We start from the raw sequence: 17,896 nt of genomic DNA, 5'->3' as shown, positions 1-17,896 counted from the left end.
AGACAAATAACATATGATTTCACTTATATGTGGAATCTAAAAACATTGATCTCATAGAAGCAGAGAGTAGAATGGTGATTACCAGAGCCTTGGGTAGGGGAACAGGGAGATATAGGTCAAAGGGTTCACACTTTTAGTTATAGGATAAGTCCTGGGGATCTAAGGTAACTATAGTTAACAATACTGTACTCTATACTTGAATGTTGCTATAAGAGTAGATATTTAATGTCCTCACTCTAACAACAACAAAATGGTAATTATGTGAGGTAAAGGATATACTAACTAAATTTATTGTGGTAAACATTTTGCAATATATATACAGTTATCAAATCACATTGTACATGTTATACTTGCACAATGTTATAAGTAACTGTATCTCAATAAAACTGGAAAAAATATTGTCCCTAATTGCACATGCTTTAAGTCTTTTTGTAAAACAAAGAAAATAAGAAACATAATTTAAAATGCAAAAAGAAAAAAAAAAAAATAAAACCCACAAAGTGCAAGAGATCATATCAGCTTACAGAGCTGTGGAATCCAAGGGACATTCCTTCAGGCACAGATGTCTCTAGGGGTTAAACAACATCACCAGGACTCAATTCCTCTATGTTGCTTGATTCTACTTTCTTCTTAGGTGAACTCTCTTTCTACCTGGTTGAAAATGGTTGCTCCTGGCAAGGGCAGGCTGAGAGCATCCATAGAGTGTATGAGTACAGGTAAAAGAGCACTATTTCCTCTCACCCAGCATCTGTATTATGGGAAGAAGTCTGATTGAACCTCCTCCAGTCATATGCCTAGCTCTGGACAGTTCAGTATTATCTTGCACCAACTGTTCAAACATGTGTTCAAGCCCCTCCCATCAAAGCAATTGATACTTAAACAATAAAAACTTACTTTCCTGCTTAAAAATATTCAACAGCTTCCCACAGCTCTTTAAATAAAGCAGAAAATCTTGTAAATGGCCACTAGGTCCCAAATAATCTGACCCTTGTCTACCCATGAGCTCATCAGGTACCACTTGTCCAACCTGTTCTCTGATAGCACTAATCTCATTTCCTGCTCGGTCTCCCTTGACTAGAGTTGTGATTCTCAATTTCCCCCAGCCCTCTATTCCTTTATAATTCCTGTTTATCCTTCTCATGTGAGTTTATTATCCCTTGTTCTGTGGGCTGACATAATGCCACCTACCCATTAGATTAGGACAACTGCCATATTCACATATATACGGTGATTTGTGTATTGCTTGTCTCCTTATCTACACTGTAATCTCTAGGTAAGAGAATACGTATTTTATTTCATTTTTCCATCATATTCTTCTTAGCAGTGTCCAGCATAAATTAAGTAGTTCCTAAACAATTATTTTTCAAAGTAAACTTACGAATATGCTTGCATGTTTTCGTAATGCTCTTAAGTACATTTATTGAGGGCTTAATTAAATAAGTAAGTCTGCATTAAGTGCTCTAATAATATGATGGTTAATCTTATTACAACCTGGAAAGATACACAGTATTCACTTTATAGATGAATAATATTTAAATAATTACCGAAGGCTATATGGCTAGTCATAGAGTAAGGATTTGAACCTATGTTGGTCTAATCACAAAAACTGAACTATTACAACTCAATTATACTTTTCAGCCTTAAAAAAGAAAAGAAAAAGGAAAAAAATATATTAATGGTATCTGACAAATACATTACAAGTAAATCCCATGCCTCTACATATAGTAAGTGATGCAAGCATCATCAATGGTCTTTTACAATGAAAAGGAAGATTTTTTTTTTCTGTTGTCGTGCCTGTAGACAGGTTACTCCATTTCAATATTCTGAGCTAATAATTTACTTTCACACATGCAGTACAGTAGCAAGATCCATTATTTAAGCTTCCCTCTATTTTAATGAAAGCATGTTCAGTAGTCTCTATAAAGGCTGAAATGCTAAGCACATTATTATCTCTCCAAATTTTTAACAGACAGGTACAATTTAGATGAGATAAAGAAAAATCTATTTTACAGCTTCCAGAGAAAACACAGAGGAAGTTAAAGGTTGCCTAATAACTACGATGCTAAAATTTCTTTTGAGAGGTTTATAATGGCTTTGTGAACCATAAGCCACAGATGAGCCTTCACACCTTCCCCTGTGACTATCATTCTGGGAAGTCAGAGGACTGTTGAATTCTTTTTAAAATTATTTTATTAAATTTTGTGGGGGTGCCATTGGTTAGCAAAATGATATAGGTTTCAAGTGTACATTTCTATAATACATCATCTATATATTTCATTGTGTGTTTACCACCCAGCGTCAGTTCTCCTTTCTTTACTATATTTGATCACTTTTTCCCTCATCTACCACCACTCCCCGCTTACTCTCTGGTAACCACTAAACTGTTGTCTGTGTCTGAGTTTTTGTTTCTTTGTTTGTTTGCCTTGTTCACTTGTTGCTTTCAGTTTTATATGCCACATATGAGTAAAATCATATGGTTCTTGACTTTTTCTGTTTGACTTATTTTGCTTACCATGATAATCTCAAGATCCATCCATGTTGTTGTAAATGGCACTATTTCATCTTTTCTTATGGTTGAATAATGTCCCATTGCATATGTGTAACACATCTTCTTTATTCACCAAAGCAATCCTAAAAGAAAAGAACAAGGCTGGAGGTGTTATACTCCCTGACTTCAATTTATACTACAAAGTGACAGTAATCAAAAGAGCATGGTATTGTCAGAAAAACAGCCCGAAGACCAATGGAATAGAATTGCAAACCCAGAAATAAATTCACATATATATGGACAGATAATTTTTGACAGAGTCAAAAACATAACATTGGAGAAAAGAAATCCTCTTTAATAAGTAGTGCTGGGAAAAATTTCAATGTCATGTGCAAAAGAATAAAACTAGACTGCTGTCTGTCAGCATACACCAAAATTAACTTGAAATGGATCAAAGACCTAAACATAATACCTGAAACAATAATTACATAGGAGAAAGCAAAGGTACTAAACTTATGGACCTTGGGTTCAGGGGGATTTTATGAATTTGACCTCAAAGGCAATCAAAGTAAAAGCAAAAAATAAATGAATGGGACTGTATCAAACTAAAGACAGATCAAATCATTCTGCACAGCAAAAGAAACCATCAACAAAAGAAAGAGGCAGCTAATCGAATGGGAGAAGATATTTGCAAACAACTCCTCTGATAATGGGCTAATATCCAAAATATAGAAACAAATACAACAACAAATACAACATCAACAACAACAACAACAGCAACAAAACAATCCAATGAATTATTGGTGCTGATTGAAAATTTCTTTTCTCTTAAGAATTTCAAAGAAGTAGCTTCCTTGGCCTTTTGTTCTATGCTGTGTAGAGACACTTCCTTTGGTTTCAGTCTGGTGAAAATGATACTAGCCTTCAATACTCTCTCATCTAGTGGTTTAGAAAGGATGAGAAGAAAGTAATTTTTATATTTTCCTATTTATCATTTCTTTCCTCCAATAGATACTATTTCCCTAATCCAAAACTGATCTGAAATCGAGCATCTAAATACAGATTGAATGAGGCAGTAGGCAGCAGGAAAGAAGGTCGGAGCTTGCGTGAAGCTAAAACGCTCCTCTCCAAAGGATATAACAGAAAGTCAAAATAGAGAACATACTCCCTTCCACATATTGTAGCGCTCTACCACGCTTGAGAGTGGGAGGGAGAAAGGACTAGAGTAAGAGGTTTTCAGACCTGAAAAAAATTAATGTGAATTGGTGAAATAATAGATCAAAAAGATGATGGAATATCATGAAATGGGCAGTAACAAAGGAGTACTAATGGCATTGTCAGCATCTTCAAAGTAGAAGCTGAAAATGTTTCCAAGGGCATCAGAAGTTGGTAAACAAACAATTTGAGGTATTGATTATGTTTTCTGTGCCATTATGAAGGTGACTAATACAAAGGGTCAGAGATTCCTGGAACTGTGCAGTGTGATTTTGAATATACTCTACTTGTCTTTACAAATTGCTTTTATAATATCACTTGTATTTTTCCCCCTTTTCAGGATTTTCTCTGATGATTATATTTATTCCATAAGCAAGTATATATACGAATTGTGTATATATATATATATATATATATATATATATATATATATATATATATATCACCCTATGCAACAATCTATAAATAACTTTAAATGGCTGAATTTTATAAAAATGGGTATTATAGCTTTATATTCATTAATATCATTGATGTTTTACTCCAGCACATCATTTATTATATAATATTTGATCTTACATGTTTTCATTCAGTTTGACTGAACAATCTTTCTTATTCCTTACATCTTCATAAATTAGTGGGAAGTGTCTTATACATCTAAGGAATCAGTGATATGAGACCTATGTTAAGATTCTATCTCTACTGACCTTTCTTTGTACAGTGAAAGAGCCATCTTTCTCTGCATTATGAATGAATCAGAAGAAAAGAACTCTTGCTATTAGTTCAAAATCAATAAGAGATAATCTGTCAGTTAGCTTTTTCCAAGTTGAGCATCAAATCATTCGACTATTGAAAGAAGAGTCTTCCACATAGTAAGAAGAGAAAAATGCTTCATAGAAATGGGGAGTACCACAATTAACGTCTACAAACTTTATGAGTTACCTGAAATAATAATATATTTGAGAAGAGGGGCAATCCTCTGTACACAGGAAAACACTCAATTTGGTTTGTGTTCTTTCCGATTATCTTTAAAAATACATTTATCTGTTTAGAATAATAATTATAAAGCAAATAAGTTAACATAGAATAGAAGGAACTATAATTTTCAGTAAAGTGTATGTGTGCTTAGAAGCTGTGTTGCGAGCACCTGTAAGGGCAATCGCCATATTTCAGTCTGTTCTTGAAAGTCAAGGGGACATTAAACCCTCGGCAGGGCCCTACGTCCCTGCGTGGTATTTGTGACACAAGTGGGGAACAAAGTCCTGACACACAGGTTCAGATAGTGTGAGTAACAGCTTTATTTGGGAACCAGTGTCCCTCCAGAGGCTAATGCTCTGGTGAGCACAGAAGGTTATACAGAATAGAATAGAATTTAATAATGAACCAAGTCCCAGAGTCAATCGAGGTGGAGAAGGCCCCTGGTCCAGGAGAGATGACTGGGCCCATGACGGGTCTGAGGCAAGCTGATCTTGCAAGGAAGAACTTTGGAGAGTCCCGGAATATCGCGATCTGCACCTTGCAGAGGACTCTGTCAGATCGCCCAGATGAACATTCCGGAATGTCGCTCAGAACCTCACAGAGGGTCCTAGCCAGCGCGCCCAGTTGGACTAATCGCATTGCTCCAGAGTTCTGCCTTTATCCTCTTTTCCTTGGACTTCTTTACTTCCTAGGAGTTGTTTACTTCTTAGGTGATAACCAGAAGTTGTTTGGTGAACATGTTTACCACTCAATTTTGTTATGCTCAGTTTCACACATAAACATGTTTACTTTCATGTATATGCTCTAAACATAAACGTGTTTACTTTCCCTTTATTCTTATCAGTCTCACACATGTGCAGCCGTAGTCCTGTACCTACTAGTAAACAACTTGTTTTGCAAACCTCAAGCAAACGTATATGTTTTATATGCTCTATACAAGCTGTTGTGGGGCATTCTAGAGAAATCCTATATGAAACTTTTGTCTACAAGCAAGAAACAGCAAGTAATCTCACTTTGGATTTCTAAAAGTAATTATTGGATGTCCACTTCTGGCCAACCTGGAATAATAGGGATCAAATATACCCTCCCTCATGAAACAACCAAAAGAAAGACAAAATATATGAAATGACAGTTTGCAAGAGAGTGAACATCAGAATGAAGCAGAGTGAGGAAATAAATGAGGTGAGCCTTGTGATTGCCCTGCTAATGACCTTGAGAAAAATGTCAGTCATGGCACAGTCAGGAGGGACCCAGTACAATCGCAAAGACCCCTTGAGTTGAGGAGGCAGAGCTGAGAGTCTAGGGAGACTAAGGCAGCTCAAGTTTGTGGGCACAGTGCCAGAGAGCAGAGAGCAGCACAGAGAGAAAACTGTACTACAAGAAATATTAGCGGAATAATTTTAGTCAGGAGGATACAATATCAGATGCAAGTATGAATCTAAGGAACAAAGGGGACTACTTGGGTAATATATATAGACTGTTCTTATTATTTAATTCTATTCAGAAGGCAAGCAAATGTTTAAACTAAAATTATGAGTCTGAGATGAATAGCATGTGAAAAAGTTAAATGAAGGACAATAGCTCAAAGGTTAGGAATGGAGAAATGGAGGTATCCTATTTTAAGGTTCTTAGAATATACATGAAATGGTAAAGTATAACCTGAAAAGAGATGGCAGTAACTCAAAGATGTACACTGGGATTTCTGCTTCTGGGAAGATGAAGTAGATATATGTTTCTCCATTTCTTTTGCTAAGTACAACTAAAATCGCTGGAAAGTATATATAAAAGTAACAGAACGTTTTGAAAGGTGGAGAGAAGAAAGAAGACAGGTTTGGTACCTTGAAATCCAAGAAACATAGAAATGTGACTTCCCTCAGTTTTATTTTTCTCTCATATATCCCAGATTTGGAGGTTTAAAAACTGGCAATTCAAACACCAATAGTTGCAGAGCAAAAAAGCTCCAACAAAAGCCTCTTTTCTGTATCTAGAGGACCTGGAAAGGGACAGTGTAGCAAGCCAAAAGCCGATTAGACAATAATTGCTCTACTCCAGCAAAACACCACAGAAAGAAAAACAAACAAACAAACAAACAAACAAAAACTGTGGCCATGACTTCCCCATACAAGCAAAAGAGTGAGGAGTACAGATTACCACCTTCACCAGGCTGTAATGAGGTGACCCATCTCCCCACCAGATGGTGTCAGGGATGGCAGGGTAGAAAGCTGGGACTTTCATCCCCACTGGGTGGTAGAGATCAGCCAGGATTGGGTTTAAATCCCTACTCTGACACTTGTGCCTTTGGGCAGCTTAGCCTCTCTGAGCCTATGCCCATCTGTAAAATGAATGATCATTCTTACATTGCATGATAGGTGTGAAGATTTGAACCCATATGTGCACAAAGATACCCCACCCCACCCCTGAAAAAATTAAAAGTATACACCGTTATATCTGTCAGGAATATAGAAGCAAAAATTCTTAACAAATTGGAGCAAATAGCATTCGTCAAGATATAAAATTAACTACAAAGTATAACCAAATGGGGTTTTTTCCAGGGATATAATGCTAATTCAGTATTTGAAAACTGTATTTTGTTTCTCTGGCGAACCCTGACCAATACAATACTATACACACAAACTAACGCAGAATGGCTCATACACGTAAATGTAACACCAAAACCCATAAAACTTCTAAAAGGAAACATCAGAGAAAAAGTTTGTTACTTAGGGTTAGACAAAGATTTCTTAGATAAGCTACCCAAAGCACAATTCATAAAAGAACAAAGAGGAGATGGAGGACAAGTTTGGCACCTTGGAATCCAAGGAACACAGAGATGTGGCTTCCCTCGATTTCATTTTGATAAATAAAACTGATTGATAAATTGTACTTCATCCAAATTAAAAAGTTATTTTAAAAACAACAGTGTTAAAAGCAGACAAAGACAAGGCTAAGACTGGGAAGAACTCTCAGTGCTTCATAGTAAGAAAACAATCAATCCAATAAAAATAGGCATAAGATGTGGTGATACTTCACCAAAAGATATGTGGATAGCAAATAAGCACATTAAAAGATTCTCAAAATTTTAAATCATTTGGAAAATGCAAATCAAAACCACAATGTTATTATATATCACTACATACCCATTAGGAAGTCTAAAATTAAAAAGACTGACCATACCAAGTATTGGCAGAGATGTGGGGAACTTCAGCTCGTGAGTTGAGCTCATTGCTGGTGGGGATGTGAATGGTACAGCTATTTTGAAAAACATTCAACAGTGTCTTTAAAAGTTAACCCTGTACCCACTATAATATCTAGTCATGCCATTCCTAGGTATTTACCCAAGGGAAATGAAAATGTATGTCCATGCAAAGACCTGTACATTAACACTCATAGTAGCTTAACTGTAGTAGTCCCAAATGGGAAATAGTAGTTTAAATATCTAGCCATCGCTGAATGGTTCAAAAAATGTGGTATATTCATACAATGGAATATATTCAGTAATAAAAATAAGTGAATATGATACACACAGCAACATGGATGAATCTCAAAATAATTATGCAGAAAGAAATCATATAACAAAGAGTGCATATTGTGTGTTTATATTTATATAAAAATCTTGGAAATGCAAACTAATGTATTAAAGCAGATCAATGGTTGTCTGAGGGGGATGCTGCAGGAGGAAGGGATTACATAAGGTCAAAAGAAATCTTTTCGAAGTAATTGCCTGGATTGTGTATGTGGTTCATGATTGCATGCATATGTCAAAATATCAACTTGTCGTACACAACTAGACTGAGAAACAATGGCTTGAACTGGAGTGGGGGGCGGGGTGGCGGAAGAAGGGGAAAAAAATATCAAGTTGTATATTTTATGTATGAGCGATGTATTATATGTCATGTATGCCTCAATAAAACTGCCCAACACACACACACACACACACACACACAATTCCTCTCTTAAACTATGTCAGAAAAGATTATTCAATTAAGCAGCAATGATGTAGAAAGATTTGTTGATAGGTCTAAGTCTGCCTTGAGTAAAAATTTACAGTTTAGTATGAGGGCCTCCCTAAGGCTGCAAGATGTAGGAGAAAAAATACTTGAACTGGGAGATTTTGTTTTGCCGTTTTAAAACTAGTCATCACAGTAACTGGCAAGTCACTTTCTCAAGCATATGTTAGAGAGGATAACTTTCACAGATATACTCCCTTGCTTATACAACAATCACATATTCAGTGCCATCTCAACCCACCTCACAAATGCTCTTGCCATAACATATTGCATCCCATAATAAGTAAAGTTGGAAGCTAATGAGAAGATACACAGAATTTCGATGTTCCTCTTGGAAATTCTTAACACATCATGAAAACTGCTTATAATTGTGTTTCACATGCCTCAACTCACTTTTCAGATACCCATAATAACATTTGAAGTCTTTATAGGCTCTTATCACTCAATATCTGGTATCCCTTCAATAAAATTATGTTATTCAGTATAAATAGTAATGTACTGAATGCTTGTTTTGTTTTTTTTTCAATGTAAAGGAGAACAGAGATGTGAAACTGAAGTGACAGTTGTAAAATGTAGCCCCGAAATTCTTTGGCCCTTCTCCCATCAACAAAAAATAAAGAGCTAGGCTAAAGACTGTTGTTAGTACTTTGATCTACATACCTCATCATAATTAGTCATTAAAACTTGTTTAATATCCTTTCATTTTTTTCCTTACATGTGCTCACTTTACAAATACGAAGGTACACTTATACTACAGCAGAGGCCTGTAAAAACTTATATTTTATTTCTATTTCTTTCTCCCTTTATTACATTTCATATATTCTTCTTTCTCTTTTAACATTTTTATTTGTTTTATAACAAGTATCATTTGTTCTATTTCTTCATGAAGCTCTCATATGGAATTGAAGCCAAAATGTTGATGTATTAGTGGAGCAAAGGGTTGGCTTGAGAAAGGTGTGTTTTATTCCTTACCTTAATTGGAAGGTTAATTTCTATATATTATATCATATAAATCATATATTAATCGTATTATAATATTATATAAGACCCGCTCTTATAGTATACTACAATAAAACTGGGTCTTATATTAATTTTTGCTCCAAAAAACGCATTAGAGCTGATTGTCTAGCTAGGTCTTATTTTCGGGGAAACAAGGTAAAAATGCAATGTTGCTATACAAACATGATGACTAATATGGAAGAAGTTGGGGTTAGAGTGGATCATGGTGACTGGATAGGCAGCCAAAGTTGTCTGCCAGTGATCTCTTTCCAGCTCCTACAGAAATAGATTCACTTAGGAAGATTGGTGTTGCAATTGTAAGTGTTGACCCAGGCTTCTGTTTATTGCCCCTTGATCTGGGTGTATTTTTCAGCTGCTGCAGGAATGGTATGCAACCATCTGTGTTCAAGCGATGGCTGTTGGGGACCTGGGCCAGACCAGTGCCTATCGTGCCGTCGCTTCAGCAGGGGAAGGATCTGCATAGAGTCCTGTAACCTCTATGATGGGTAAGGCATCTTACATGTAGCCTTTACCTCATGACCTTTGAAGTACTGGTTGGTTCAGATTTAAAACTGATAAGAAGATTGTAAACTTTCAGTATGTGCATACTGGCTAGATTTTTAAGGACAGCTCTTGTTGCATAAAGAAGACAACACACAGAAGACTTAGGAAAAAATAATGTCATGTTAAATAATAAGTCCAGATACATATTGACTATTCTGCACATTTAAAATATCATGCATCAAAATAGAGAATTCGTAAGAAATTATACCAATTTATCTTAAGGAAAATTGAAAATACATTCTTATTTTCCTTATGAAGGAGATTGTCATAAGCAATCTTTCCTTTTATGTGTCCTTATAATCTTTTCTGTCATATTTTCCTTTTAATTTTCATCTGCAGTTACTGAATACCTTTTTTTTTTTTTTCCATTTAGGTTGCATGCTTATTTTATTGTGTGTTAGGAATGGCATACATTTCTATCCCTGATTACTGCTATGGAAAATCTACCTTCATAGTTTCTAGTTGAATAGGTTTTTCTAAATGTTCTGCCACTTTCAAAAGATAACCTAAGTAATATTTTTAAATCAAATGTGTTAAATTATTTCTAATGCTATAATAATCACATTGCCAACAATAAAACTTAGTATGTACATTGTTGCATGGAATTTCACATACTCATAAAATCACTTTATCATAACATGCCATTTCATGCATCACAGTTGTCCTTCATTAGTTTGATAATACATTTTTTAGTACTGTCCCTGAATCAATTTTTTATATTGCTCACAAAAATTGTTTTCAACAGTTTTGTAAAAGTATAGTTTTGAATTTCTTTGTTTCTTCTTCTGCCTCATGAGTAGTCCCATTTTAAGAACTGTTTTCACGATCCCAGATAACATTGTATACTTGCATTTTGTAACAGAAGGTTAAAAATTTCTGGATCGTAATGATATTGGTATGTCTCTTCTTTGAAAGATGACCAACAGAAATTCTGTCCATGAAATTTAGGGGAGGAAAGATTAAAATTAGAATATTGAATATAAAAACAATTTTAAGTAAGAACTTAATAGTTTCTCAGGAAAATTTCAGCTTGTAATTTTGTAAGGTACAATCGGTGCATAAGTTTGATAATGGATAGCAAATTATGTGCTGTTTGTCTCATCAAAATGTATTCATGCTTATTTATTATTATGGAAGGATATTTTCTGTCCATAAGCAAATACAAAAAAAAACACACAAAAGTCAGATCAAAATACACTTGTTTGTGTGTTGAAATTGACGCCTCTGCAATGAAACTAGTAGACTTTAATTCCAGTAAGTGAATTCCATTAAAAGTTTATTGAATATACATGTGCAGTTCTAAAGAATAATGGAGTCTAGAAATCATATTATCTTACAATATCATCATACAATCAGTGAGAACTGGTGAAATTGATTTCTTGCCATAGTACTCAATAGTTACAAGTCTTAACATTGTAGAACTCGGACAACACTAGAACTTAGGGTATCTTATTCATCCTTTTTTTTCCTTTCCAGATGCCATTGTTTTTCTTTAATATTTCAGTTTTAAACTTATCAGAAATACGAAGCTGATAAATGCATAGATGAATATACCATCCTCTGTCTCAATTCTGCAAAACAGTAAAAACTAACCAAAGGAAAATTACCGGTTTCCTAAATAAACAACACTGATTATCAGACTGTTTTGGAAAGCTTAACATTTTCCCTGTCATTAAATCAAATGTATTAAACAAATGTAAAGTCTTTCATGAGCTTTGCAATAGTAATGAGTCCCTAGGAAATCATGTTCACAGGGGTACTTTGAAAAAATTATAAATGAAAGTATCTTGTAAGAGTTTGATATAATTCTTCCCTGCCCAATGATAGATTTCCCCACCTCCAAACTTGTGTTATTAGCTATTTCTTCCACCATTGCCTGGTGGTTAAGACAACCATGGAGGAAGAATTAATTCAAATTCAAATTTCATCACTTCCTAGTTGAAATGTCCAACCTAATTATTGTAAACTCGGGTTTCTTATATGAAAATAGGAATAGTAATGGTGTCAACTTCATAAAATAGTTGTGTTTATCAAAGAATAAATTAGAAAATAAATTCTTGTTAGAGTTCCTACCATTAAAAGTTAGTATTTGCTTTATGTGTCTATTAATCTGAGCTGATTAAATGGGTAGGTAGAACAGTCCACCTTAGAAACTGCCAAAAAAAAAACACAAAAAAAAAACCACACAAATACAGTATGATAGTTACCCAAATCAGGGCCCCTATTGATAAACATATAAAAGAGCTTGATTATCATAGGAAAAGAAATCCTAAATAGAGGACATTGTAAAGGGGTCAAAGACAATCCATCAATTTCTGGCTGTTAACACTCAAATTCAGGTCATTTGAATCATTATATTTTGTCAACTCAACTACAATGCATACACAATCAAAATGAAAGGGAAGGCTAATTGCAATGGAATCTTTTTTTTTTTTTTTTCGTATGTGACACTGTGATTAAACACTTCTGAAACTTTAAGAACAACACAGAAATGTCATAAAGAGTGACAGCCTAAGCTCTCTGTAGGCATTTTTAGATTTAATAATCACAATCTCTCATTGAAACACTATTTTCCCCTTTTAGAGAGGATACTTAGAAAGCTGAAGCTTAGAGAAGATAAGGGATTTAAGGCCGAGAAATATTAGTATTGTTTCTGGGATTTAAATTTGAGAAGGACTTGACTTTAAATCATTTGCTTTTGATCACAGCATTGGCTAAGGTAGCACACACACGACAAATCTGTGAGAAATGTATAGCAGAAAAAAAAAACAAAACAGGCAATGAAAAGCTCTGTACGCAAAGCTCATAGACTGTGATTTGTTAGGTCAGATGCAAGTGAAAGGGGATTTGTGGCAAAAATCACAGTAGAATCACTAGGGGACAAGAAAGAAGAAGAGCAATGATGGAGGCAGTGACAATAAAGAGCAGAATAGGAACTGCAAGGAGGATATGTTCTGAGAACAGAAAAAAAGAGAGCCAGAGCCCTATAAATGGAAGTCTAGTCCACAGAAAAAAAGACAACTAGCTTGTCTCTGATTTTTTTTTTTTTTTTTAAATCTCATGTTCACACTTTACCTTAAATATGTGTCGGGGAAAGGAGGTTTTAGAGAAGAGAAAGAAAAGCATGACATATGTTTTGGTATCATAAAAATGTTCACCTTCATTTAGTACCATAACCTGTTAGTCATCCAAGAAAACTGTTTTCAGAGCTATTTGCTGAAAATCACAGGCTTTGCCCTAATTGTCATTTAATTCCATTGTATAGGTAATGCTTCTGATTCTCTTTATAATTTAGTACTCCCCCAACTCCAATGCTAGGTCATTTTTACCTTTATGTTTTGAAGATTTCTTCTGTTGAGTAGTTTATATCACTCATGTTGATGAAACATGCAAAAGAAACTCTGTTTTTATCTAACTGAGATTTTAAACTTAATATTTATAAAAAGTTTAATCCATAGCAAACAAACACCCCACTTTAAAATTGTAAAAACCATGTAACTAAATATTTGCATCCATACCTAACTAAACCATTGATTTATTCTATTCATTTTGAAAACCTAAAGTTAATTATTTTGCCTTGAATTAGATGTAGTCTTAATCTAACTAACTGAAAATAGAGCCCATCCTTTGGATTTCTATCATATACCAAGGCTTGACAGTAACCAAATGAGATAGTTCACTATGGGGGGGAAAAAAAGAAGAAAGAAGAAAAGACTAGTTGAGGAGGAAAAAATTTGAATTGATTCCTAATTAATCCATAATTGCCACATTTGCAGTGCTATTAGTTTGCAATGGCATCTTGTAATACAAGGACGCAAAAGACTAAAGTAGCTATAAACATTTAGTCAAGATTTTTTTAAAGACTCATAACTGAAATTATAAATTACCTTTACCTAGTACCTCATTCTCTCATACATTAGTGAGAATGCAGTAGTTTAAACATATTGTGGATGACTGATACCCAGTTATTGAAATTAACATTTTAGAGTAGATATTGATTAGAAAACTTATACAATGATAACATTTAATATTCACATAGCCACAAAATGTAAAGTTGTGGGAAGTAATGACTATCATCCCAGATTTTAATTAGAAAGTTTTAGAATGTTACCATCAAACTACTAATTCATACAAAATAGGATTACTTTAACAGGAATTTAAATTGAAAAAGATGTGATATTAGATCAATCATCTAAGAAAATAAAATCTACCGTAAAAACATATTTTCACTAATTCTCCAAGGAAGATAGTTTAAAAGAAGAAAATAAATCAAAGCAGTTTTTGAAGTTTCACCAAAAATAAATGGAAGAGTCTTGGGATTTGAAGGACAAGGGTGGGGAGCATTCATGTGACTTAGCAACAAGAAACATTCTTTCAGAGTTTAAAAATTAAAGCTTCTGTCAAGAGTAAACTTTTATATAGAGACCGTCAGGGACAGCCCTACTTAAAAAGTTAAATTTGGTTCTGCTGTGTCATCAGAAGAGTGATACTTTTTTTTTTTTTCTTTTTTTTTTTTTTTTTTGAGGCGGCTACAATATCTCTCACAAGAGAGAGGTTTACTGAATGAGTCTATCATTGAACCCAACGGAGAACAAGGAGAGCCATCTGGCTGCAGTTTATCTTTTCTCCTAATGGAGAACTTATTCCTTAATGCACAGGGAAATGATTCTGATACTCCTGGCACATAGAGAAACAAACTCCAGAATTTACTCTGCCAATAGGACTTTTAGCAGATGTTACTTCATTTGTTAAGTTGACAGCTTGTTTGCTTATACCACCTCATGCAGCTGATGTTTTCACAGTGAATTTCGGGAGTTTGCGAATGGCTCCATCTGTGTGGAGTGTGACCCCCAGTGTGAGAAGATGGAAGATGGCATCCTCACATGCCATGGACCGGTAAGCCTGAAGACATCTGTGGTTGTGTTGGCCTATTTAGTTTCATGTCTGAATGTTATGTCATTGATTTATTGTTTATCCATCCATGCAATAGGTATTTGTAGCATTCTATAGAAATCATGTCTGATATTCTACCCTCAAGAGGTTTAAGATTAGTAATGTAGATACACTATTTAAAAATTCAATGTATTAAATATTTATGTTCCAGATAATGTATTTAAAAAAAAAAAGATATGGAATTGTCCCTGAAGATTGCACAGTGTTAAAAAGAAAAGAGAGATAGACAAGTAATTAAATTGAAGCCAAATAATTGATAAAATCTAAATATGTATAAATTGTTATCGGAACACAGTTGAGGGAGAAACTAAATCTGTCTTTGGGATGGAAAGTGGGGCATTAAGGAAGGCCATAGAGAAGTGATGTTTGAGCTATGTTTTCAAGAAGAATCTGGATTGCAGAAATATGCAAAGATATGTAAATGTGAATGTGAATATTCTTTTTGAGGTAAACTATAATACATTAAATCTGTGTTTAATTATTTAATTATTATGGCATTGCAAAAGGCAGTTGAAAGAGGGGGAAGACAAACACAAACTAAAACCTAAAGCAGTGTGATAAACACTATGGCAGAGAGAAAAACTGAGCTAAGGAGAGGATATGGGAAAGTCTTCATGAATAAGTTGACATTTTTTAGTTTAAAGGTAGCCTTCCAGAGAAAATGATAATTAGGTTTCAGACCTCCCTTTTGGTTCCCACCATTCAAGTTTTTTCTTAATAATGAGGTCAGTATGAATTTGTCATTCCAAAGTGTCATATCCATCCTTCTTTAGACAAATTTCCAGTTTGTGTATTGAGTCACCTCTCAGTAGATAATTTTGGGATCGACATTTGGGTATAGCCAAGAGCTCAACATCGCTCCATAAGAATTTATTTTAAAATTAAATAGTATTAATTTTTCTACCAGAATGCTTATACGAGTACAGCACTTAATTAGCTTAGAAAAAAATGCATATATCACTGAGTCCTCCAAACTTCCACTAGGCCCCAATGAGCCGTACTGGAACTTCATCTAAAGAAGGATGTGGAAAACTTGGACAGTTCAGAGAACTACCACAAGGATGATTAAACTTGGCAAACCAGACCTTTGAGAAAGAAAAAGTGGTGTGACTTGGCCTGAAGAACCAAAGTCTAAAAGACAATTTAATATGTAATAATCTCCAAGTAAGTATGCAAAGGGTATATGCAGCCATTTGCTCTCTCCAGTAAGTAGAGTAGTGGAAAATGCAATTAATCTGCAGCATGAGAAATGTGGATTCTGTAAAGACTATCATGAAACACAGGGAAATAAAATTCCATAATGGGTTATTAAAACAAATTGAGCTATCAACATGACTTCTTTAAAAACTAACATATTTAGGTACCTTCTTGCCCATAGTCATAGAATAATAAAGTCTCTTTCAGAGAGACTGAGACTTTGAAAATGTACAATTAGAGTAATCTAAATTTTGGCCATCTTCTCTGAATGTGGAACACTGCAAGAGCAGTCCGTGCTTTCTATTCATCATAGAAATGTCTCCTATGGTATAAAATTATACTAGTGAATAACTATTTTATTAGTTTCTTTTAATTTATGTGCTTTGCAGCTGATTTGTTCATTCTTCTGTTACTCAAAAGAGTTGAGACCACTTATAAAACACACATTAAAAAAAAAACTCCCAAAAGTTAATATCTTTTCAATTATCAAAATTATTTCATAACTAAGAAAGAGTCAAATATTGGTTTTTAATGAAATCATCCTGATTCTCTAATGACAGTATTGTTGGACCATATATTTAAAATCAATACCCAGGGATAAAATTGAGAATTAATATGTCTAGAAAATAGAGACAGCAATACCCAGGCCTAAAATTGTGATTTAATGTGTCTAGAGATTAAAGAAGGCAAAAGTAGAGAAAGCTTAGTAGAGCTAAATCAGGCATCTGTGAAAGATTAGAGACAGAATCAAGGAAACCTGCGTGATCACTTGATCAGGAAGCCTTGAAATGCTAAGCAGGTAAGAACATCATGTCTCTTATATTATGGTGCCTGAAACACTGGTAGGACTGATCTCACACGGTAGCCTAAACTTTGCTCTCACTAGGATGTTGTTTGTTTTTCAGCCATTAAATTTTCTGTTAGATTTTCTCCCCTTTTCTGGGTCCACATTTTGATTAGCACAACTAGAGAGACAGAGGAGATTTTGTGTGCCATGCAATAGGCATATATCATTTAGGAGTCCAATGGGTTCTAGAAACTTCTCCATAAAACTGACACTGTGACAGAGTAAGAAGTCATAAAGCTAGTTGGAATTCCCACACCCAGTCTGATGATTTAGTCTGTATAAATCATATTTTCCTGATCTGTCTATAATAGTAATAATATAATAATAATATAATAATAATAATAATAATTTATTTATTTATTTATTTATATTTGCCAACCGCTGTGACATCTGATGCATACGGTCAGTTTCCCCATATAAAATATAAAGAAACTGAACCTATAATGATTAGAAAGTTACACCAAAAGGTCAACAATCAGTAAAATGTGGACCAGACACTCAACTATAGAAGTTTTGAATCTAAATTTCACACACTTTTCATCACTTTTTTTATTCCAGGCAATAATGTCTGTAGTGTAATAAGGATAAAATGTTTTCTGGATAGGACAGCTGTATGTAAAATGGGATGGTATTATCCTATTTAAATGTGAC

At 34.4% G+C, this 17,896-nt stretch overlaps 1 protein-coding gene across 6 annotated transcripts in view; it reads left to right on the top strand.

The window, feature by feature from the left end:
* The window catches only part of ERBB4 (erb-b2 receptor tyrosine kinase 4), a 1,041,923-nt gene that overhangs the window by 770,892 nt on the left and 253,135 nt on the right, over positions 1-17,896 (top strand). For all 6 annotated transcript variants that reach the window (XM_074312694.2, XM_019727015.3, XM_019727016.3 and 3 more), the window contains exons 13-14: positions 10,058-10,190; positions 15,051-15,144. In XM_074312694.2, coding sequence (XP_074168795.1) covers positions 10,058-10,190; positions 15,051-15,144 — 227 coding nt within the window. The remainder of the gene's footprint in view (positions 1-10,057; positions 10,191-15,050; positions 15,145-17,896) is intronic.

Source organism: Rhinolophus sinicus, chromosome 17, assembly GCF_057876585.1.
Source record: "Rhinolophus sinicus isolate RSI-liver-muscle chromosome 17, RSI-T2T, whole genome shotgun sequence".
NCBI lineage: Eukaryota > Metazoa > Chordata > Mammalia > Chiroptera > Rhinolophidae > Rhinolophus > Rhinolophus sinicus.
This window is presented reverse-complemented; position numbering and strand designations above follow the sequence as displayed.